This window comes from Hakea prostrata, chromosome 2 (genome assembly GCF_041222555.1).
Source record: "Hakea prostrata isolate BN-2017 chromosome 2, UWA_Hpros_2, whole genome shotgun sequence".
Taxonomy (NCBI): domain Eukaryota; kingdom Viridiplantae; phylum Streptophyta; class Magnoliopsida; order Proteales; family Proteaceae; genus Hakea; species Hakea prostrata.
Window position 1 is genome coordinate 51,617,112 of NC_142601.1, and position 24,607 is coordinate 51,641,718.

Here is a 24,607-nt window from a genome sequence, read left to right on the forward strand (position 1 = left end):
TTTGGAAAATGCGAAACGAAACTCATAGGGACCGAAAAAAAGTCCTCAGTTTCGATCGAAACTGTCGAAATTTCGTCGAAACTTGTCGAAACCTCGAAACCTGTCGAAACTTGGTTCAACCCAGTTGGACCAGCTGGTTCATTAAGAAAAAAAAATTCCCAAATTTAGTGGGAAATTTGGGAAATTTCGTGGGAAACTTGGGAAATTTCGTGGAAACCTAGGAAATTTCATGGAAACTTGGAAAATTTCGTGGAAACCTGGGAAATTTTGTGGAAACTTGGGACTTTTTCCTGTAAATTTTGTAGTTTTCCCAAATTTTCAATTTTTTTGTTTATTTCATGTTTCCCCAAATACCCCCTCTATCAGGACTTCCCTATCCAAAGTGCATATTCCCTCAGGTTGGTTATCTTACGTATATTGATGACCAGACTCATAAAGTTGCAGTTGTCGATTAACTTGACAACCATTGGCATAAAATGTCATGGGATGTCTATGTTCGTTGGTTGGAAGAGAGGATGTTACAGGCATAGTACTACTCAACTCACAGAATGAATCCACTCTAGGCACTCCTCTTAATACTAAGTTGTATTTTCCTTTTATTGTCAACTATTTTGAAGTTAGAAATTATATATTGAATGTTATGTGCTTAAGTAGTTAAGTTTATAATGTACTATTTGGACAACTCTACATTGATGTTATGTACATTGAATGACATATTTACATTGATTTTTTTAGCAAAATACAACAAATGTATTCTTTATACTCTAATTAGCTTAAATACAGGATCCCACCCCAAAATACTCTCTAAAACCTGTCTAAACTTGTACGGAAAAGTCCTCGGTTTCCTCGAAATTTCCCAAGTTTCCACCTAAGTTTCCCATTTTCACCCGGTCGAAACTTGAGTTTCCCTTGAATTTTTTACCATGGTGTAGATTACATAATGTCCTATACAAATAAATAGGACCTTGTCTTAATGCTACTACAACATTGTTGCTGCTGATTTAGTAACTTCCTCTGATATAATTTGTTGTTATTTTGGATCTTTTGTATATACTAGTGGTTATTGACTCTTCCTCTGATGCATTCGCTCCTTAATATTGGTTGGAGCTCCCCTTACAGCTACATGGTTTATTGTTGTTATGTTATAAGTATTACTTTTCTATAGCCCCGATTGAGTTGATGTTGGAGGGTTCAAAGTCTTATATTTTAATGATTGGAAGTTCTTGAATTTGGTTTCAAGTAACATGGTTCTTTCAAGTAACCAAACAATTCCTCAGTAGAGACTTTGAGATGTTGGTAATTGGTTGTTATTGTTTGTCTATCTGATATCCTACACGTGAGGGGGGAGATTGGAGTTCTTTACCTACCTACATGGTTCGTAGTAACATATACTACCTTTTACCTACCTATGTGGTTCATAGTAATCTATACTACCTCTTACCTACCTACTTGGTCTACAGTACCCCATATTGTCATTCACCTACCTACTTGGTCTACAGTAACCCATACTATCATTCACCTACCTACTTGGTCTGCAATAACTCATACCACCTTTTATCTACCTACTTGGTCCACTGTAACCCATACTGTCCTTTTACTTACTTGGTTTGCAATAACCCGTACTACCTTTATCTACCTACTTGGCCCGCAATAACCCACAATGTCTTTTACCTCCCTACTTGGTCCGTAGTAACCCATACTGTCCTTTATCTACCTACTTGATCCACAGTAACTCATACTGCCTTTTACATACCTACTTGAACTGCAGTCCTTGTATCTACTTACTTGGTTCACAATAACCCATTTTGCCTTTTATCTACCTATTTGGTTCGTAGTAACCCATACTACCCTTGTAATTACATATTATTTTAGAGATTCTTCCCTACTATTGACATTATTTGGATAGTGCCTTTGATGCTGCTATACTTACGGATATAGTCCATCTTCAATACAGCCTATTGCTGTCATTGTTTGATAGTTCGTTTGACAAGAAGATTGTTGCCTAGTGAAGTTCTCTCGGTGTTTATCAGTGTTGGCTTGTGCTCAACATTGATGATGTTTTTAAATATGTTTTTGTTATTCCAAGCTGGACCATGGGAGATTTTTATGCTCCAACTTGAAGGGGGAGTGTTAAGATTTGCGTAGATACGGATATAGCTTCTATTGGATTGATCTAGATCTTCTATAGCTTCTATTTTGGTGTGCTATTTCTGTAGTTTCCCTTTTTCTTGCTTTCTAGTTTTATGTAAACACAATATTGGACTTAATATTCTGTAATATTTGTTTTTATGTTTGGAGTAAATATTCTGTAATCTTTGTTTCTATTTTTAGACCGAATATTCTGTAATGTTTTTTTCTACTCTTGGTAGACAGAATATTCTGACCTAGTAGGTTGTAATTGCTGATTGCATCCCATAAATAAAGTGGCCTGCGATTCTAGAAGATTTATCCAGAATTGCAGGGAGTCGTTTTATCTCTACTGGTTCTTCTTCTTCTTATTCCTTGCTTCTTTATTCCCTCTAGAATCTGGCTTGATTTTTAGAGTCTCATTTCTGACAACAAATAATGAGACATAATCCCTAGCTTTGTGACAAAGCAGTATCTATCCTAACTTCCCCCTCACAACCAGAAAACTGTCAAGGGTAAGGGCCTTTCAAACAGAAGTTTCTGCTCTAATTGTACAATGTGAAACAAGAAAAAGAAAAAAAAAAGAAGTATACATTTTGTGACAAAACAATATCTTTTTCTATTTGGAGGATTGGGGGATTCCTAATTGTACAACAATTTGAATAAAATGTAAATGACAAGGTAATTCTGAGCATTGGATAGATAGCATTTTCCCTGTATTTAAAGTTGTCTTCTGTTATTTTGTAAGTGCTGGAACTTGTAACAGATTTCCACAGCTTTGTTTCTTCAGGTTGACAACTTTCTTATGCCTGAAACTCACACATGGATAGTGAACCCAGGGTCCACCTTCTCCACAAAATCTGGAGAGATCTAGCAGTGCTACATTAATTATCACCTAACTTTATATTGCTTTATGGCAACTAAAATAATCATTACCAAAGCCACAGAAAAAGGGAACAAGAAAGGAGGGAAGGAGTAGGAGTAGAAGACAACATTAAAAGACTCAGCAAAACCAGCTGATCAGGTGACAAAGGAGAGAAGAATATAAGCCCTAGGTAACAAAATATGCCTGTTCAGTAGGGGATCAGACAAAACTTAGGCTTTAACAGGAGAAGGCTTGGAACTAACATCAAACTAGATGGCTTTCCAAATCATATCCAGAACAGGATTTGGATGTCAAACTCTGGATATTCCAATGCATCAAAGAGAGCAGCCCCAAACAAAGCTTACCTGAAGTCACACATATTGTTGCTGGAAAAACCCTGCTCAATCGAAGCCAACCCTTCCAAAGGGTAAGGGTTTTCCCACAACACAACCAACAGAAAATAAAGCTTTTTTCCAGATGAAGAGGGAGAGGCTACAAGTGAAGAAAAGGTGACCAATGTCCTAAATACCATTTCAAGTTCCAACAAAAGTTACAAAAAGAGGAGACAGCTGTGCCACTTAAAAAGGAATGATTGGGGGAGAAGTCTCCTAATTTTTTATGGTCAAGAATGCTCTACCCTTCATGTATTTCCACTCACCAAGTTCCTGTTACAAATTATGCAATAATTATTTTCCATACTAAACAATTATAATTATATTATTTAGTCGACAAAGTCTACTGTTTGCTCTGAACCACAATGATGACAAAAAAATCAACGAGCTAGGAGACTAAGATAGACTCAAAACAGGTATCTCCCAGCTCACATTCTCATCCTCTTCTCTTCCTCCTCTTCCTTCTCTTCCTCCTCTGTGCTCTACCATCAGCAGTGATGGCAATTACTCTAGCTGCTAGCACCTCTTCTATTTTCCTTCCTATAATACTCCTCCTTCCATCTTAGGTGGCAACAACCAGTATGCTGCTGCTGCAATTTCTGTCAAAATCAGCAACCATTCCTGCCGTTTCTTCTTCTTCCACAGTAAACCCAGTGGCTGTTACTGCAACCTCCTCTCTTCCCTGAGTTTGCAGTTAAGGAAGCATCTATTGTAACAACCTCATCCTCCTTCCCAGGCCTGCTGCCTAGAACAACATGGAAACCAGTCACCCTGCCCAAGCCATTCCTGCCTATACTTAGGCCATGCCCTGACCACAATGCTCATTGGAAGCCAAACAAATGATGTATTAATGTCCATACAGAACAGATTAGGGACCACCGAAGCACAGATATAAAATCCATAATCCCTTTTGATCAAAAAACAAATCCATTTCCCCCTGTTTAGAATATAGGGCTACAGGGGGAAACAGCTGACTGCATATGGACATCAATGAGGATTTGTACCTACAAGAAATATAACTCCCGAACTAGTTTCTAAGACATTAAGGAAAATAGAGGACAACATATCTCCCTGAAAAATATATATATATAAAGGTCAACAATTCACTGCTCAATCCAAGACTATAACTAAGTGTACAATTTGAATGACTACTATCACAGAAAACAAGTAGCACCATACACCACGGTAAAGTGCTTCCAAATTCAAATCAATATTCCTCCATACAGAAGATGACTCACATACGACATAAAGACTTATAGATACCCCTGATATGTACATTTGGTCACCCTTTCATGAGGAAGTTCCCACTAAATTTCATTAGGGACCAATACCGGTCACCTTTACACGAACAAGCTTTTTTTATTTATCTTCAAAAACTTATCATGGTGTTGTAATAATTCCTTCACCAGTTAATAACTGTACCAATCATTCAGATTAGGCATACTTATAACATAGTTGATCCACTTATCATCAAATAGTTCTAATAACATAAGCATTTGAAACAATTCTCTTCGACTTAAAACAGCTCAGTCTCACTTGAGTACCATGATAAGCATAGTCCCCTTATAAAAATTGCCCCTTGCAAATTTACTCTCAACTTACATAGTAAGATCAAAGTTCAGCTCAATGGCAGGCTTAACAGAACACAGCTGTACAATATACAGTAACAGGGATGGAAGCACCAGAACAAGGTAAATAATAACAGGTAACAACTAGCACATGACTATTAGAATCTAGTTCACATAATGAGATCAAAGTTCACCTCAAATGCAGCTTCTGCCTGTAGAATAACAGGTATGGGTGAACCCAGAGTTGGGGTTATTATTCCTGCTCTTTCCCGGGCCTTGTGATCCAATACTTCTAACTTGAAAAGAATACTCTCGAACCTGCACTGGTAGGCATTAGAGCAACAATATTTCATGATTTTTCAACCAGATATTTCAGTAACTTTTTTTTTTTTTTTTGGGGGGGGGGGGGGGGGGGGGTTCTGCATCTCGAAAAGGTTTTGATAATATTGAAGGAATAATCATGGAGAGTGATTCAGCTACCATGAGCTCTTCGTGGCATCTCACAAAGAGGGGTCTCAGGAATCTGCTTGTGTCCTCATGATCATAAACACAGCAGCTTCCCAGATGCATTGCTCATTCAGCTGGAAGGCTAAGATCATTGTCCACAACCTTGTGTCACCTTGTCGCAAACCATGAGTCAAAACCAAATACAATGAGATCTAGGTGTCTTTTTGAGCCAGGGCTCTCCAATTCTTCACAGAACCCCATTCACTTTTTTTTTTTTTTTTTTTTTTTTTTAATCCAAATGAGAACATGCAGAAAAAATGTAATGTGTCCATATAGTTGAATAGCCATTTGGAAAGAACCAAAACATCATTGTTCAATTCGTAAAGGACTGGTTAGGAGAAGGAAAAACCTGGAAGAAATCAGAGTTGCAGGGGAGGAGAAAAACACATAAGAAGAGGAATTGGGGGGGGGGGGGGGTTTGAGGGGGAGGAAGAAGTGATGCAGGTCCAAAGACCTACATCTCGAAGAGAAAGCCCAAACTGGGCCCTAGAGGTTGATGCCTGCAGCATTAGTAGTAGAAGATTTTCTATATTTTGTTAGTGTTTAGTCCCTTTAATTTTCGGTTTGACTAGTTATTTTATAAATTCTGCCAAACTTAAATATAATAGGATCTTGACTCCGATGTCCTCTCCCCTCCCCCAACCCTTTGATACCGGAATCCTCCCTCTCCCACCTGAATCACACCCTCAACCCCCTACCTCCCCTGCTAACCCTCTCCTGCCACCCTCCATCTCCCCTCCCCATCAATGGAAGGCTCTCTTCTCCAAATCAAATCCCTCTGTAAATGACCTTCAACTCACCTACCTTCCCCCCCATCACCTCCAGTCATGCTCCCCCCCTCTGCCCACTGCCCTTCCTCTTCTACTGCCCCTGGAATCAACCACTAGAAATCGGCCATACTTGACCATTTCCTTGGACCTGTCCCCCCCCCCCCCAACATCATTAAAGCCTTTATCACTAAACAATGAAACACCCAAGGCCTTATGGAAACTTACCTCTTGGACTTTGGCATTTTCCTGTTCAACTTTGCTTCCCTGGATTGCAAGTCTCGTGCCTTGGAAGGCTCTCCTTGGTTCGTTGGTAAAGCTCTTATCTTCATCAAATCATGGTCTCCATCTTCACCTCTCCGCAGGGTCGACTTCAGCACCCTACCCGTGTGGATAAACTTCCCTGGTTTACCTCTTGAGTCTGGAATTGCGACTGTCTGAATTGAATTGGTTCAGCTATGGGAAAGCCTCTCCGCACCGATTCAAAAACTCTCAATATGGAGAGGCTCTCATATGCTCGTCTCTGAGTTGAATTCTATACCACCAAGCCTCTTCGCTCCCACGTCACGGTACAGGATGACAATGACCTAAATTATGATCAAGTTATTGCGTATGATTGGGTTCCACACCACTATGAGCTCTGTCTCAGCTACGGCCACACCTCTTGTGAGTGCTCTTCGTCTCAACCGATTAGCCACAATGCTGGCATCGACACGCCTGCAAAGAACAATTGCCCTATACAAGTTTTGGATGCTCCCAAGGCATCTCTTGATTCTGCTCCAACGGTATCTACAACAACAACAATCTCCTCTGCTACTATGCCCTCTACTCCAGTCTCCACTAAAGTTCCGGCTCCTTAGATCCCTGCTCCAACGGTCTCAAATCCAAGGCAAGATTCAATCTTAAAGATATCCCCCTTAGGCTTCAACTTCCCTTATGCCGTCTTACACTGCCAATGGCTAACACCTATCGATGTCGAAGAAGGCAAAACAAGAATTTGCAGAAATCCCCTTTAAAGTGCACAGACCCCAAGAAAGTGTCTATCTCTCCCATCGATGATTGCCATACCTCTGAACTTGTACAAAAAGAAGTTGTCTCCTCTGGTGATGCCCTGTTCGACGAAACCATTGCTGCTACAGAAGGTCAGTTGCCTCTCACTGGTCTTTGAGGGAGTCGTATTGTCAACTCCACGAATCCCAGGTTCCAGGTACCCTTTTTTATGCTAAATCGAAAGCTACGACCTCTACTTTTACCTCCCCCATCGCCATCGCCACTGACTTTTCCCTCTTTCCCTCCCCTTAGTTCCGCCCCTTTATCCTCTCCCACTGTTCACGTTATAAACAATACCCCAATTCCCATTTTCCCCCTACCTATTTACTCCTTTTTGGGTCCAAACCATCCATTAAAATCCCATCCCTCTTCCTCCAGGTTGAGCCCACACCACCGCCCCAACCCTAACCATACTAACCCAAATTCCTCCCTCCTTGGGGAGCCTAATCCCAGCCCAATTACCCATCACATTACTCACACTACCCCTACCCATGCCCTCATCCCCAATCTAAACCTCCTTAACCACTCCCCCCCCCAAAAGATGGGCCCAACCCCAGCCCTACTACTCACCATATCATTCTCCCAACCCATGCGCCTAACCCCTCTTCCTCTTTGAACTACCCAACTCTTCTTCCTACAAATCCACCACCCCCATTGGAACCACACCTAACTACCACCCCCATTATGCCATTATTCCTCACCTGAACCATTTTCTCCAACTTCTGACTTCTTCCTTAGCCCTAACCTATTCGAAACTCCCTCTCCTATCTCCCATTCTATATGTGAGTCCCCTTTCTCCATCTCCTCCAATTTGGCTACTTCCATTTCTCCTAATGGCCACCAATTCAGTAGCAATGTTGATGCCCCCTCCCCCTTCTATTATAATGTCAGAGTTCTTCATTTGGAATGTCAGGGGACTCAATTCCCTTACGAAACAAGCCGAGGTTAAAAATTCAATTAAAACTTCGAAAGTCTCTCTTTGTGCCTTCCTTGAAACCCATGTTCAATTTGACAATGCCCATCGGATTGCTCAGTCTATTGCCCCCTCTTGGTCTTTCCTCTCCAATTCCTCTCTTGCCTAATGGGCGTATTTGGATTCTTTGGGACCCCTCTAGATTCTAAATTACCCTCCTAAACTCTTCCCCCCAATTTATGTACCTCAACATCTCCCCCTCTCTCCTCCCCCTCTTCTTCCTCACCATTATCTATAGTCTCAACCGTGCCCCTGACCGTATCTCTCTTAGGAATGTTATCCGCTCTATCTCTCATTCCATTGAGGGCCACCCTTGGGGTATTGGTGGAGACTTCAACACTGTTTGGTTCTCCCATGAGCATGTCAATAGTTCCCCCTCGGACCCTATTGCAGTCGATGATTTCAATTCCTGCATTGACAACTCTGGCTTATCTAATCTTCGATGGTCTGGTCATTCCCTCACTTGGTATAATCGTCAAGTTGGCAATGCTAGAATTGCCTCCAAACTAGACCGATTCCTCTCGAATAATTCCTGGCTCTCCTCTTTCCCTTCTTCTCATGCCTAATCCCACTTTAGCCTCTCCGACCACTCCCCCTGTCTCCTTTGGTCCCAAATCTTTCAAATTCTTTGACATGTGGAGTTCTAGTCCCTCCTTGCTCCCTAAGGTTCACGAGGCATGATTAAAGCATGTTCATTGTCATTCCCTCCCTCTCATTGTTTTTGCTCATAAGCTCCGCAATTCTAAGGATGCTCTTCGCTCATGGAATTCCTACGAGTTCAACTTCTCTTCTAGGGTGGTCTCTTGCCGTTTGAATCTTCTTTGGGTCCAATCCCTTCTCCTTGATGATCCTCTTAATCCCTCCTTGGCAGAAAGTGAAAAAGCTCTCTCCTCGGAGCTCCCACTCTTACCTCTAGTGAAGAAAGTTTTCTCTGCCAAAAAGCCAAAATCAAATGGCTTGAGCTAGGTGACTCAAATACAGCCTATTTTCACCGTTCTCTTAAAGCCCGCCATAATTTTAACTCTATCCCTCTTCTCCTCTCTAACAATGGCTCTTGAATCTCTGACCCTCTTAGCATCAAAGCTAAGGTCATCTCCTTTTTCTCGAATCTCCCCTCTCCCTTCCCCCTACCTCCCTCCCTCCCTCCAATAAATTCATTAACCATTCCTCCTTCTCTGCTCTTTGTGTTATCCCCTCCCATGAGGAAATTCTCCTTGTTATCCACTCCTATAAAGCCAATCTTGCTCCGGGTCCCGATGGCTTTAGTATGGGTTTCTTTCTTGCCACTTGGAACTTTATTGAGGAAGATCTTGTGCATGCTATTCGCAGTTTCTTTTTCAATCCTTCTCAGCTTTCTTCCATTAACCAAACATTCCTCTGTCTCATCCCCAAAAAGCTTGGGGCCTCCTCCCTCGCTGACTTCCGCATATTTCCCTTTGTAATCTCCTCTACAAATTCATTTTCAAGGTCCTTGCGAATAGGCTCAAAAAGGTTATCCCTTCCCTTCTGAGTTCCAACCAATCCGCTTTCATCTCTGGCTGTAGTATCTAGGATAACATCCTCTTATGTGCAGAGGTTGTCCGCGGCTTTGATAGATTCTCCCATTCCCCCGCTGCCCTTCTCAAGGTCGATCTCCACAAAACCTTTGATTCCATCCGTTGGGACTTTACCAACTCCTCCATGGGTTTCCCTACCCCCTTCATCTATTGGATTGAGATATGTATTTCCAAGCCCCATTTTTCCATTATCAGTAATGGCTCCCCTACTGGATTCTTCCCCTCCCGGGTTGAAATTCGTCACGGATGCCCCCTCTTTCCATACTTTCTCTCTGGCCCTGGAAGTTCTTTCCCGCATCCTTCAATCCAAAACCAACCAGTTGCTCATCTCCCAAGTCCCCAAGTGTAAATCCATGAATCTCTCCCATCTCGCCTTTGCGGACGACCTCATGATTTTCTCTAAAGCCAATCATTCCTTTATCTCCTCCATCCTCTCGGCCCTCTCTTACTTTGACTCCCTCTCTGGTCTTAAGGTCAATTTAGACAAGTCCACTCTTTTCCTTTTTGGGGTCTCTGATCAGCTCAGAGACTCTCTCCTCCAGCTCTCGGGGTTCAAGTTGGGCTCCTTTCCTGTTGTCTATCTTGGTCTCCCTCTTATCCTTGGTGGGCTCACTCGCCACCGTTGCTCCCCCATGCTCCACCACATTTGTAAGAAGCTGCAACTCTGGAAAAGCAAACTCCTTTCCTTTGCCGGCAGTGTGGTCCTCATTGGATTTGTGCTCCAATCATCTTATCTCTGCTGATGTGGTATTTTCTCCATCTCTAAATCCACCATTCATGCCATGGAGTCCCTTTTCGCTGCCTCCTCTAGAGGGTCAATAAGCTTCGCGATTTATCCACCCTATTAGTTGGGCTACTATATGTCGTTCAATATCCGAAGGTGGTTTGGGTATTCGCCGAATTATGGACGTCAATCTAGCCTGCCTTCTCAAAGTTATTTGGAAAATTGCCTCTAAGCAAGATTCCATTTGGGTTCATTGGGTTTATTCTTATCTCCTCCATTCTTACTCCTTTTGGACCACCCCCTTGCCTTCCAACCCTTCTTGGGTATGGTGAAAACTCCTCCTTTTGAGACCGCAGACCCTTGCCGCCATCTCTTCCTCTATTTTGTCTGATCTTCCATCTCCATTTGGCTTGATCCTTGTCATCCGATGGGCATTCTCTTTACTTTACTTGGCCTTTGCACAGTTTATGACACCCACATCCCCAAATCCACTCCTTTATCTACCTTCATCTCCAACGGCTCTTGGGATCCCTCCCCCCATCCCAGTCTCTCTCAAGTCTGGGAGTCCCCCCCCCCTCCTTCTCCAACACCCCTACTAACATCATTGTTTGGCTCCCTTCCCCTTCCAAAACCTTCTCCACCTCTTCTACTTGGAACTTTTTTCGATCCCCAGCTCCTAAACACCCTTGGCCCGCTTGGTTTGGTTCAAAGGCCACATCCCCCGTCACTCCCAACCCTCTGGAGAGCCCTTCACCCAGCCCTTCCCACCCAGTCATTCCTCATTAGCCGGCACATCTCTACTAGCCCCAGTTGCATCTTATGTTGGAATGGTTCAGAGGACTTAGAACATCTTTTCTTTCTTTGCCCCTTCTCCAGTTCCCTCTAAAGAAAAGCCCTTGCTATCATTTGGCCCCGCTCGCGGCATTCATTAGGTTTTGCTCGAGATTGGTCCTGGATCTTGAGAAATTTCTCGGGCCCCTCCATTTGTGATCGAATTGGCAAGCTAGTCTTCAATGCCACCATCCATCATCTTTGGGAGGAGCGCAATCTTAGGCGATGGACTTCCAAATCCGGCTCTCTTGACTCGATTTGGAATGCCATCCATTTTGATGTTTCGGCTAGGCTTTCTTGTTCCCCCCACCCCGGTTGTTGACTCCCCAAGGAACAAACTCATTGTTGTCTCCTGGGGTCTCAATTCTTCTTTCCTCCCTTCCATTTGAAGGGTAGCTTCTTGTTCCCTTGCATCTTTTTTAATATAATCATTTATTCATCTAAAAAAATATATAATAGCCGAATAGTCTTTCAATTTGTTATCAGTTTATTAGCTTTTAGTTTTTATTTGAGTGTATAGGCTCCACCTCTCCATGCATGGAAGAGAGAGTTGTGTATTGCTACTTATTTCATTCATAGGAGAAGTTCTCTTTCTTCTAGGAGTCCTATTTCCTCTCTTTTTTAATGCTTTGAAAGGCTTTCAGCCATCTATTTACACCCCCATTGCAGGAAGAGTAAGGGAGTTCAATTTAAGTAAATTTTGTTAAGCAAACAGGTTTGCGAGAGCTGGCTGGGACCTGCTTCTTGAAGAGACTGCAGACTGCTCAATTGGTTTGCCAAGCAACAGATTTTTGGACGTTCAGCCCTGGCAGGAAACTATAATCAAGGTGTGGGACCTTCCATCATCAACAGAGGCTACGACAAACCCAAGTACCCAGGAGATGTAAGAATGAGAATTTCTCCCTTGAGAAGGATGATACAGGGAAACAAACCCAAGTACCCAAGCCAGAGGGGCAACATATTAGACATGAGACAGAAAATATAAGCAAAAACATGATTCTAAAATGGACTTGAAAGGATGAATTACTTTTCAGGTGAAAGAATCTTTCTTTCATTGTTCAATTCTTGGAGCCAATCCTCATCCTCATTGTCCAGATCATACTCAACAAAGTCTCCAATCTCAGCCCTAACTGCAAACGGTCAAAGAAGAATCTCAGAGTTGAACTTTGTCATAGCAAAACTTGAAGCAGAAAACCTCAGAAAAACATTTTAGGAACAGCCAAGGAATGGATCTGTGTTGTGTGACAAACCTCCCCTGGCGCGTAAATAAGATGTTGGCTGGCTGAAGGTGCAGGAGTAATCCCTTTCATATGTATCCACAACAACAAACTGAGGAATAGGTATCTCAGGAGCAATTTTCTTGCTAGGAGTTTGATGTACCTATTAAAAAAAAAAATTGTTTTCAAACAGTTCACAGAATTCTGAACAAAACAATTAAACTAAGTTGATCATACATGGTACAACAAAATAATCATATAATTGTTTTACCCAAATTATATTGATACCGAAAATCGTAGACTTTAAAAGTAAATGGTTAGAGGAAATATTCAACATGAAAAGTAAAGGCTCATAAAACCAGAAAGATTAAGTAACCATTATACAATGTGATAGCCCAAGGCTGCGGCCACAGTTATTACAGAGTAACAAGCCCAAGTACCCAGAAGATGCAAGAACGTTAATTAGAATGAATTTCATTGCATCCCCTTTCAACAAGGACTTGTGAAGCTCAGTTAAACTATGAACAACTGAAGACCACACCACACTCACATGGAGAATCAGGAGTTCTTTTTTCTTGTGTCCTTGGGGATTTGTGATGCACAAAAAACAGAATTGGACCCATTTGGAAATAAATCTTGGGCTGGTTGGTATATATTTTAAATAATTCAACAGGCTTCCTTTGTGACAGTCCATCTTAATGGTCCTAAAATATGGGTAAGAAGTGAGCCACTAATACAGGATTCACTCAGTTTAGCGTAGGTTTCTTGCTTCATTAGTTTATTGTTATCTGAATAAAACTAATGATAACAATAAAAGTAAGCCATTGAAAAGGGGATTAACTCTAATTGTTAGTAGAGTTTTGTCTGGCTATGGTATGAGACTATCATTGAGGGGCATACACCGTAGGGTTAGAGTACAAGGGAGTCGTAGGGGATCAATTCCAAACATGTGAGTTATGTTAAGGGAAGAGATGAAAAAAAGGAGGGGGGGAGCTTCTAGTGTATGAGTGAGCTTGGTTCGTAGGGAAGGGAAGGGAAGACCCTCGGTTAAGGGGTAGTTCGAGAAATAATTCGACTGGGGGATCATATTTTATTGAAGTATTTCTTATCCACTTTATTGTTGATTAAAAGAGTACTTCCTTTTACAGTTTATCTTCAAGTCTGATTTACTATCAAATTGCGGTGTGTGTGTCTGTGTGGCTGCATAATTGCCATTGAGATTGAGCAGGAAAGGAGCAAAGTTGCAGGCTTCTATCCAATTAATCGGGGCTGTACCTATGGTCCTAACAGAATAGAACTCTTAAATAGAGTTTCGGCCACCTGGAAACCTATTCCAACTAGTTAAATAAGAGAATTTTAGCCATGCTGAGCACTCACTCCTACTATGAAAGAGTTTCCTATTTAAGTACATCTATATAAGCACTGTAAGGTTTCATTAGCCCCACAGTTTTGGTAGTTGAATAAATTGGATTTTGTTTAGTAAGAAATTCAAGATAGTGTTGTGGGATGCAGTGCACCTTGATGAGGTCATAGCTATCAGTCTATCACAGCATCTAGGTGACCCAAGGCACTAAAGAACACCTGAACGTAAGCAACTAAGACACCTACTGAGGGGACCACGAAACAGAAGTTGTCAAAACAGACACCTAAACAAAGTCTAGGCATTGAAAACTAGGGTTGAGATGCAACGGTAGAGTTTAGTCGTCTAACACAAGCCTCAGGTGTAGGAATTCCTCCCCAAACCAGCACAATTAGACCAAACTCGTGGCGTAGTTGGGGTATTTTAATTTTCAATTAATCTATTAGTTGTTCTCATTTAGCATTTGTTTGAAGTTGCAAGTATTATAGGACTTTCTATAGTTATATTTCACATGAACAGTAGACCACGTTTTGTTGTGAGCTTTAATTTTGATTTTTGATTCCTAGGTTAAGTTTGAAAATTATGTCAATAATGTGTCTTTCAGGACAGATGTCATCCTGATGATTTGATTAATGGAAGATTCTATTTGGAGCATCGCTGCCTTTGACTTAGTGTTTGAATTCCTTATTACCCCTGTCGTAAAGCAGCCTTGATTGGCAGTCCAAGCAAGACAGCACCAAACCAGGATCCTCTTAAACTGAACTAGAATTATGCACTTATGGTATGGCAGTAGGATTATTTGGGGTTGTGTTGGGCTAGGGTGTCAATTTGGGGTTAGACTTTAGGATGAGGCACTTAGGCCTGATATGGAAAGGCAAGAGAACAGCTTTGATGCAAGATCCTAAAATATAGGGTTAGCAGAGCAAAATCAGGAGTACTAGGTCAGAAGGCCTAGGAGGGAATTAGAGGCTACAACTAAGATCAAATGGTGGTATATTAGGGTGGATGATTCCCCATGAAACAGTATGATTTTGTACACCATGGTTTACCATAACATTCATACTTCATAGTTCATACATAACCTCTTTTGGAGACCCTGTACTAGTTCCAATCTCAGTCTGGAGGGCAGAAATGCCAAGTGCAGGAACAAGCATAGCTGTACAATGACAATCTTTTGTGTGTATAAAGACAGATGATAACTCTAATGTGGGAATAGGGTCCTGGCTAAGAATTTGAAGCCGCATGAGATCAACATAAGTCCAGCTAGGAAACCGTACACCCGGGTCTCATCTAGATGTCTACAATAGACTGCAATATCATCGACACTGTTGGGGTGAAAAGTGTTGTAGTGGTTAATCTTCTGGCACAATGCATTGAGAGTAAAGTAATATTAAGAGAGCGGTATCTCCCTTTGTTTTGTCTAATGAACTAGCTTACGGATTTCAAAGATTTGAGCCATGTTTCCAACTTTACCATAGGTCTTATAAGTAGCAATCGAATACTAGCAGCAGTGTCCAGTACGATAAAGGTTTAATGCAAGTTGGGTTTCATAGACCGAATTAGAAAAGCTATTACCAGAGAATCATGAGCAAGCCATTGATCCTGAGATGGTTCGAGGATTCTTGGTTTCACAGTAGTGCCTGCAAAATGTTCTGGAAGTCCTTGCCCAGCAATAGTAATGTAGGCAAATCTCGACCACACTTGGTAATTTGACACATCCAGGATTGTAAGTGGAAACCAACGGCTGGAAGTCATTATTTTCAGGATTTTCAGCCGTAGTGAGTATAGGTTCTGCTGTTGTAGACTTGTAGTTGATTCTGATGTAGTCATCTTAAATTTAAACCAAATTTACTGAACCAGATTTTGGGATACAAACCAGTGGTATATGGTACAAATTAGGGCAAAATTTCAACCAGATTTAGAGTTAACAAACCAGTGGTAGATGGGCAACAATTAGGGCAACAAATTACAATCTCAAGGGCCTAAAACATCTGAACTGTCATTAAACTACATATCAGGAGACACCCTAAAAAAAATAGATAGCAAAGGCCTAAAGGGGTATCACTGCTAAGCATGCAGATGAAAAAAGTTTCCAGATCTGCCGCAAGATTAGATCTCTAAAGGAGAAGAGTTCTCTTAAATATCTTCAAGTGTCCAAGAAAACAGGTTCAGGTAAGACTCCGACTGGGAGTTTTTACTTCTATCAAGTCATTAAAAGAAAAGAAGAGCAGAAGTATGGTCCATTGAGTTCCCTTACCTCTGTCCTTAAAGCATGGGTAAAACCAAGGGCTGCAGCTAGGGTTTAGGTCCTTTCTTCATATAAGAGATAAGGCTTACCTCATTTAGCTCGCAAATCTGGTCTACTTTCCATGATGGAGACTTTGATCTTCAAGAGAATGTTGAGAATGTCCAGTAGATTGATGAAGAAATTCTGCCTGCAATCAACTTGAAGAAGCGAGCTGCGAAAATTTGAAGGGAACCAGCCGCCCGCAATTGGGTTCGGAGAGGAGGAACATCACTATCATTCAGCCAAATTGATGTAACCAGCCAGAGAGCCCAAAAGAAGGTCCAAGCACACGAGCAGCTTGCGGCAATACCAGAGGGGCCTAAACCATTGCAAAGGCATTTTGGTCATTATCAACCCCTAATTCGAGCCCTATTTAGTTGGGATAATTCCAGCTAGTTTTGTGTAGTCCTTGCCTACTTTTATTTTTTTCATTTGGAGTCCTAGTATGAGAATTATTTAAAAGTAATAGTTTGAATATGAGTCCTTTAATTGATTAATGGTGGATTCTTAAGTTGCTAATTAGGAATCCTAGTTAGAGGCTAGTTGGGTTTTTTGTTTAAGAGTTCAAGCAGGAGTCTCAGTAGTAGTTATAAATACAAGTCCACGGTTATAATTCATTTCAGTTTATGATCAGTAAAATTTGAAGATTGCAGCCAGGAAGCGTGCATGGTACTTCAGCGGCATCTTTCAAGTCTCAAAGAATCTCCTCCACAGCTCTCTTTCCCAAGTAAATCAACTCCCAGCTCCCTTTCCCCCCCCCCCACCTCTCTTCTTCTAGATTTAATACCCTCCCACAGCCTTGCAGTAGCCTAAGAAACCAAGAAACCCCAATCGCAGCATCTTCTTGCAATTGCAGAATCTCTGCAATTCAATTTCCTCTTGAACCAGAACCAAAAATTCAAGAAAAGAAAGAAAGAAAGAAACACGAAAAAAAGAAAATCCAAGAAAGGTTCAAGATTCATCCCCGACCCTTCCAAACCTAAGTTACCTAACCGCAAGTCCTACCTTATTTCTCTTGTGCATTCTCCAGCTACATACCAAAACCCCCCAGTCTTTCCCACTTCATTCCTGGGTATTGTTGAGAATCCATAAACCCTAAAGTTCTCCAAAACCATACCATCTTTTTTTTTGGATGAATAAATAATATATTAAAAGCAACAGGCAGAACTACAGGAGAAAAATACAAAGTGGATGACAAAAGGGGGGTAGGGGGGAGAAGCAAGGAGCTCAAGAGGGGGAGAAGAGAGAGTAGCAAAGGCCCCAGAAACTAACAATCAACCTATTTCTGGGGGTGTCGGCAACAGGGGGATGGGGAAGGGAAAGAAATCTAGAAGAAACATCAAAGAAAATGGCTTTCCAAATCAAATCTAAGGAGCGAGATTTGAGAGACCATCTTCTCAGGTTGCGCTCCCACCAAATGTAATGGATGGTGGCACTGAAGACTAGCTTGCCAAGGCGATCGTAGATGGAGTGACCAGCGAAGTTCCTAGAGATCCAAGACCAATCACGAACAAACCCGTGTGAGCGTCTCGAGTGGGGCCAAATAGATGCAAGAGCTCTATCCCAAAGGGGATGGGAGAAGGGACAGGAGAAGAAAAGGTGGTCAATGTCCTCTGAACCACTCTAGCAAAGGGAGCAACTAGGGTTGGCGGGGATATGGCGGCTAATGAGGAAGGATTGGGTAGGGAGAGCATGGTTAAGAGCTCTCCAAAGGGTGAGAGAATGACGGGGAATGTGGCCTTTGAACCAAACCAAATGGAACAAGGGGACAGGGGGTGGGGACAGCGGAGAAGGCTCCAAGCGGAGGAAGTGGTGAAGGATTTGGACGGCAAGGGGGACCATATGGTGGTATCACAGGGAAGGTTAAGGATAAGGGGGAGAGAATTCCAAACATGTGTGAGACTAGGGTGGGGGAGAGGGGACCAAGCCTCGTGGGAGTTGAAGGTGTCAAGGGTGGCAGTCTTAGGGATGCGGGTCTCATAGACTGTGCAGGGGCCAAGAAGAGTAAAGAGAATTCCCATCGGATGCCAAAGGTCTAGCCAGAAAAGTGTGGAAAATCCAAGCAAGACTTGGATAGATATGGCAGAGAGAACACGAGGCCGAAGGAGAAGTAAATTCCTCCAGATCCAAGAAGGATTTGAGGGGCAAGAAGCAGTCCAAAAAGTTTCATGTTTTAGAATGTAAGAATAGACCCAAGAGACCCAGATGGAGCATGCTTGGTAGCAATCTTCCAAATGAGCTTAAGGAGGCAGGCCAGGTTAACATCAAAGATGCGACGGATGCCTAGGCCACCTTCAGCTTTGGGGCAACAAATCGCTGCCCAAGAGATGGAGTGAAGGAATCTGGAAGCTTCTTAGCCTTTCCAGAGAAAAGCACAGAAGAGGGACTCCATGGACTAGATAATGGATCTGGGGATAGAAAAGATACCACTCTAATAAAGATAAGAAGATTGGAGGACATTGAATGAGCACCACTCTCCCAGCAAAGGATAAGAGCTTTCCTTTCCAAAGTTGAAGCTTTTTCCGAATATGATCAAGCATAGGGGAACAGTGGTGACGGGTGAGCCTACCGGGGATGAGGGGGAGACCAAGGTAGGTCACAGGGAAGGAACCAGGACTGAAACCTGAGAGCTGCAGAAGAGAGGCTCTGGTAGAATCCGAGACACCGGAGAGAAAGAGAATGGATTTGCTGAGGTTGACACGAACGCCAAAAAGATATTCAAAGGAGAAGAGGGAGGAAAGAATGGTGGAGATGGATTGATGGTCAGCTTTGGAGAAGATCATGAGATCGTCCGCAAAGGCGAGGTGGGTGAGATTTGTGGATTTGCATTTTGGGATGGGAGAAATGAGGAGTTGATCCGTGTTTGATTGAAGGATACGAGAGAGGACCTTGAGAGTCGGGGTGAACAGGTAGGGGGAAAGAGGGCAGCCCTGGCGGATTCCCACTCTAGAGGGGAAGTAACCAGCAGGGGCGCCATTTGTGAGGATGGAGAAGAAGGTGTTGGAGATACAAATCTCAATCCAGTGGACAAAGGCCTGAGGGAAACCCATAGCAGAGAGGACCTCACTAATGAAATCCAAGTGGAGAGAATCGAAGGCTTTGTGAAGGTCCACTTTTAAAAGATCATCCGAGGAGTGAGAAGATCTATCAAAACCTTGAACAATTTCCGCGCAAAAGAGAATATTGTCCGAGATGCTTCAACCCGAAATGAATGCAGATTGGTTAAGGCTCACAAGAGAGGGAATAACCTTTTTTATTCGATTGGCAAGAATTTTGGATATGAATTTGTAGACGACATTGTAAAGGGAAATGGGGCGAAAATCAGAAAGAGAGGCGGCTTCAAGCTTCTTGGGAATGAGACAAAGGAAAGTTTGGTTAATGGAGGAGAGTTGTGAAGGATTGAGAAAAAAAGCTCCGGATGGCGACGACAAGATCCTCCACAATGAAGTAGCAGGAAGAAAGGAAGAAGCCCCTACTAAAACCATCAGGGCCAAGGACTCGATTTGCTTTGTGAGAGAGGATAGCAAGGAGGATCTCCTCACTGGAGGGGATAAAGCGAAGAGAATCCAAATCAGTGGGAGAGACTAACTTGTTAAGGAGAGAGGGAGGGATGGGAGGCCGAGGAGGGAGGGAAGGCGGAGAGAGAAGGCTGGAAAAGAAAGAGACAACTTAATTCCTGATATTAGGGAGATCAGTGATCCAGGAACCGCTCCTAGACAGGAGACCAGGAATGGAGTTGTAGTTCAAACGACCTTTGAAGGAGCGGTGGAAATAAGCAGTGTTTGCGTCCCCCAGTTCAAGCCATTTGATTCTCGCTTTTTGCCGAAGAAAACTTTCCTCCTGGGAGGATAAGTAAGAGAGCGCTAGGGAGAGCACGCACTCTTCCTCAACAAGAGAGATGTTCGAGGGATCCCCATGGAGAAGGAGCTCGATTCTAGAGAGGTCTGAGCGGCAAGAGGAGACCTGGGAGGAGATATTTCCAAACGTGGAAGAGTTCCAGGAACAGAGGGCGAGCTTAGGGTTCCTGAGTTTGCAGGCCAAGCTTAGTGAATGGAGGGCGAGCTTAGCCATCTTATTGATTGTTAAAACCCTAAACCTTCACAAACCCATCCCATAGCCAGTCCTTTCCCAAATCTCTTCCAGGTGGGCTACCCAAATTTGAAATAGATTCCCTAAGGAGTGTTTAACTGTTAGCTGGTTCAGTTTAAGAGGATCCTTTAGACTTGCTCAAACCCTCGGTTACATCACAAATACTTCGGAAGGAGGGAGCAATTGTAGAGCCTAAGGTTTTGATACCATGTTGTAAGCAATGATTTTTTAATATCAGAAAATTGTGCTTTATTCATAGCCCTTAATGGGGTATTTATACTTTACAACCAATAGCTAAACGAATCCAAGGAGGAAAGGGAATACGAGTTTGAATTGATAAGGAAAAGAAAAAACGGAATAAAGCTCAGAATAGGATTCCTAGTAGCTAAATCCTACTCAAACTAGGAAACCAAAAGGAGATAGGAGAGGGAAACCCCCTCTCGATTCCTCCACTAGCTACCTCAGTCTCGAAAATTTTCCTCAAAAAGCCCTTAACAACAGGATGAAAAGTTATTAGAATGGATTGTACTCAAAGAAAACATAGGTAATGGTATATAGGGATGATCCCCAAGTTTGGAACTGTCCCAATGGTTAGATAGGTCTAGATCTAAGTTGGAAATTTGGTTTTTTTGGGCGGTACAAATATAGAAAGAAATTTAGAGTCAGGGAATTTTGAAGGTTAGAAGAAGAATCAGGGTGGGGATGATTCAACTTAAATGATGAAAAACAAAAGTAAGTTAAATTGCCGATTAAGAAGACGATCTGTTTTAAAATTCAAGTAGCAAGAGGGAGAAGAAATCACGTAAAAGAGAGAAAGAGAAGGGGGCAAGATGCTACGTTATTGTATCTACCGGTAGTAATTAACAAAACACAAAATTCAATTCATCAAGTCATGGCTCATGATCTATTTAAAAACCCAAGTAGCAAGAAGGAGAAGAAATCGCAGGAGAGAGAGAGAGAGAGAGAGAGAGAGAGAGAGAGAGAGAGAGAGAGAGAGAGAGAGAGAGAGGGCAGCATGGTGGGAGTTCTCGCGAGATATCTCGTTTTTTCAAATAAGCGAGACGAGATGGAGGTCGAGAGCAGAGGGTTGGGATATCTCGCCCTAGATCTCGTTGGAACTCTTAATTTTCGCTTTTTTGGGGGGGGATTTCAGTTGGATTTTCACTTGCAATGACTCTTAGCACACCTACAACATCGAAGGAAGATCAATCATTTTCTACTTGTCTCATGAACTTATGATTTAATGACTTATATAGAACTTCTAGAAAGGAAAGGCCTAATCCAATCCATAACCTATTAAGTAACCTAAATTGACTAGGAAATTGAAATAATAAAGGATACAGATTTAACATAGTACTCAAACTAAACCAATGAATGATAGCCAGTTCTCACACTCTCTACCGTTATTTTAGACCAATCAAATTGGCCAATCACAAATAAACTCATAGAATCAACAGCCAAGTACATATATAATCCAACCCTAGACTATTCCCAAGGAAAGAAGCCCAAGTTGGTGACGATTCCGCATCGAAGTGTTGTGTCAGCCATTGTGGCTATAAATACGGATGTAACATTTAGTTGAGCCTGGATTTATTGAATATGAATGTTGTATTGAGCATCAATGTATTTATTCTCAATTGTAAATTACAGTCTTGCACCTGTTTCAGGGACTATTTACATGCATACTATCTTGATTTCCATTCAATCAACCATCACCAAGTCCTTATAAGTTATAATAGCTGGCTAGAACTCAAGAGTTTCACATTTGCTGACTTGAGCTGCACCACTCTAGGTCTGTTAATTATTCTCACTTAACTGCACCCTACCCAAGCAGTGAAGCCAAATTCCTACCCTCATTTGCTTGAGTTGCTTTTATTTTTTTCCTATATTCTCCAAAGGGATGAAAAAATAACAACGCCTCAACAAAACAGCATCCTCCACTACTAGCCTCAGCACAACGACTTGAAGCATTTGAACAATTGAATTGGATAACTCAGGCAACTCAAGCATACAGGCTAGCCAATATCAAGAACAGCCAACAACAATCCACCAGTAACAGTGACATGGTACTCCTTGAGGTGTTGAAGGAAACAAGAATATCACAATAAGCTCTGAAGGAATATAGGTACATGAACCACGGATTGTCAGTGAGGTTGGTCAGGGGAAGATCATTCAGTAATGCAGCAGCATGTATCATAAAAAGAAGCCTGAAACCCTCAATTGATTCGGACAGGGGATTAAGGTGCCTTGATAACCACAATGTTGGTTGGTTCGGTTATGGATCATGGGCTGGTTCAGTTACAAGTTATATTGGTTCAATTTATTATTCAGTTGTTTATTTCCCAGTAAGGGTAATTATGTAATCTTGTTTACTTCATATTATTATAAAGAGAAAATTGCGATGACACCTTAAAACAAAGGACACAATGCATTGACACCCCCTTTTAAGTTTTGAAAGCATACATCCCCATTTATGTTAGAATAGTTAGTATTAAAGATGAAAATACCATCATACCCTTCCACAACTTATCACCACTCATATCTTCCCTTCCAAGGAAAACTGTTCAGCATCATCTTGCAATCAGACTCATCTCCAAAATCCTCATCTCTCTCTCTCTCTCTCTCTCTCTCTCTCTCTCTCCCTCTCCCTCTCCCTCTCTCCCTCTCCCTCTCCCTCTCCCTCTCCCTCTCCCTCTCCCTCTCCCTCTCCCTCTCCCTCTCCCTCTCCCTCTCCCTCTCCCGCTCCCTCTCCCTCTCCCTCTCCCTCTCCCTCTCCCTCTCCCTCTCCCTCTCCTCCCTCTCCCTCTCCCTCTCCCTCTCCCTCTCCCTCTCCCTCTCCCTCTCCTCTCCCTCTCCCTCTCCCTCTCCCTCTCCCTCTCCCTCTCCCTCTCCCTCTCCTCTCTCTCTCTCTCTCTCTCTCTCTCTCTCTCTCACACACACACACACACACACACACAAAAAAAACTACCTGAAACTAAAGAAGAAAGAAACAGAGGAGGGGATTAGAAGAATTTTTGAACGTTCAGAAAATCTGGTCCAGCTAATCCGTACCAATCAGTTTTATACTGGAATTTTTTGTTGATTTTGTTCTTACAAAATGATTTAGATTTCAACGAGGTAGGGTTTTGTTTTCAATAGCAGTTTTGTATGTTTGGAAAAATGAACTAAGAAGAAGACATTGTAAGTAGTGTAGGGGTACTATTGTAATCTCGTATACAATTAAGGTTAATTTTGGAATCAAAATAATTCAAATGGTGATTTAACACTGAGCACCAACCGACTGGACCAAAATGTCTTAATTTAAGTCCAACTCTGGGGTGCCCATGCTTATGAAAGGTAAAATGGGGGGTCAGTACATTGAAGCCTTTGTTTTGGGGTGCCAGTGCAATTTGTAAAGAGGCTTTGGAGGGGGGGTGACTCTCTCTCTCTCGTTTTTACCCACCGACACCATCCCCTTCCCCTTCCACTGTCAACGACTCCTCTCTTTCTTCTTTTCTTCTCCTTCCGCTGGCTGTTTCTACCATCGCTGGCTCTTCCTTGGCTGCTTAATCCCTTCTAGCGCAGCATCTATGAGGTAATTCTGCAGGAATTGATGTTGTCCCTTATTCTACCTCTATGGAAAAACTAATTTTTTCGTTGAAAATCTATTCATCCTGCGACGTTTCAGATACTTTGGAAGGTTGAAGGCTAAAAAACAGCAGGTTCAATCAGAAATTATTTTTTGGATCAATCAGTGTTTGGTTTTTTTCTTCCACAAATATTTTTTTGTGGTGATTCGGTGATTTGGTTAAGAGATATGGCAACACCAGATGCTACTGCCATTCCGACTGGTCAAGAAAATAATCCTACTCTTACACCACTCTCCGTCAAGTTCGATGCATCTAATTATTTGATCTGGTCTTGTTCCGCCTATCCGACAATTGCCTGGAGAGGAGGGATTATTACCATATTATAGGCATTACCACCTAACCCTTAACTGCTGGCGCACCTCAAGATAAGTGGATTTCAAACAACTCTCTTATTATGCCGTTCCTTTTGAATTCAATGCATCTGAATCTTGCCCGAGCATATTTATTACTTGACACAGCAGCCCAAATTTGGAAGGACATTAAAGAAACCTATAGACAGCTGGTGAATGATGCACAGAACTATGAGTTACGGAAGAAACTCCATGAAACTACACAAAAGGAGTTGATTGTTGCACTGTACTATACAGAACTACGATCTCTCTAGCAAGAGTTGGATCCTTACAGTGACTACCACCCTACTAATCTTGACGATGTGGCTGCCTATA

General features: G+C 42.2%; 1 protein-coding gene across 4 annotated transcripts in view; it reads right to left on the reverse strand.

Moving 5' to 3' along the window:
* The window catches only part of LOC149024767 (uncharacterized), a 61,428-nt gene that overhangs the window by 29,300 nt on the left and 7,521 nt on the right, over positions 1–24,607 (reverse strand). For all 4 annotated transcript variants that reach the window (XR_016171669.1, XM_089144975.1, XM_089144974.1 and 1 more), the window contains 3 exons: positions 12,611–12,740; positions 12,388–12,490; positions 5,147–5,270 (listed from right to left, as the gene is read on the reverse strand). Coding sequence is in view for 3 of the 4 variants with exons in the window: in XM_089144975.1 (XP_089001101.1) it covers positions 5,147–5,270; positions 12,388–12,490; positions 12,611–12,740 (357 nt within the window). In the remaining variant the exon portion in view is untranslated. The remainder of the gene's footprint in view (positions 1–5,146; positions 5,271–12,387; positions 12,491–12,610; positions 12,741–24,607) is intronic.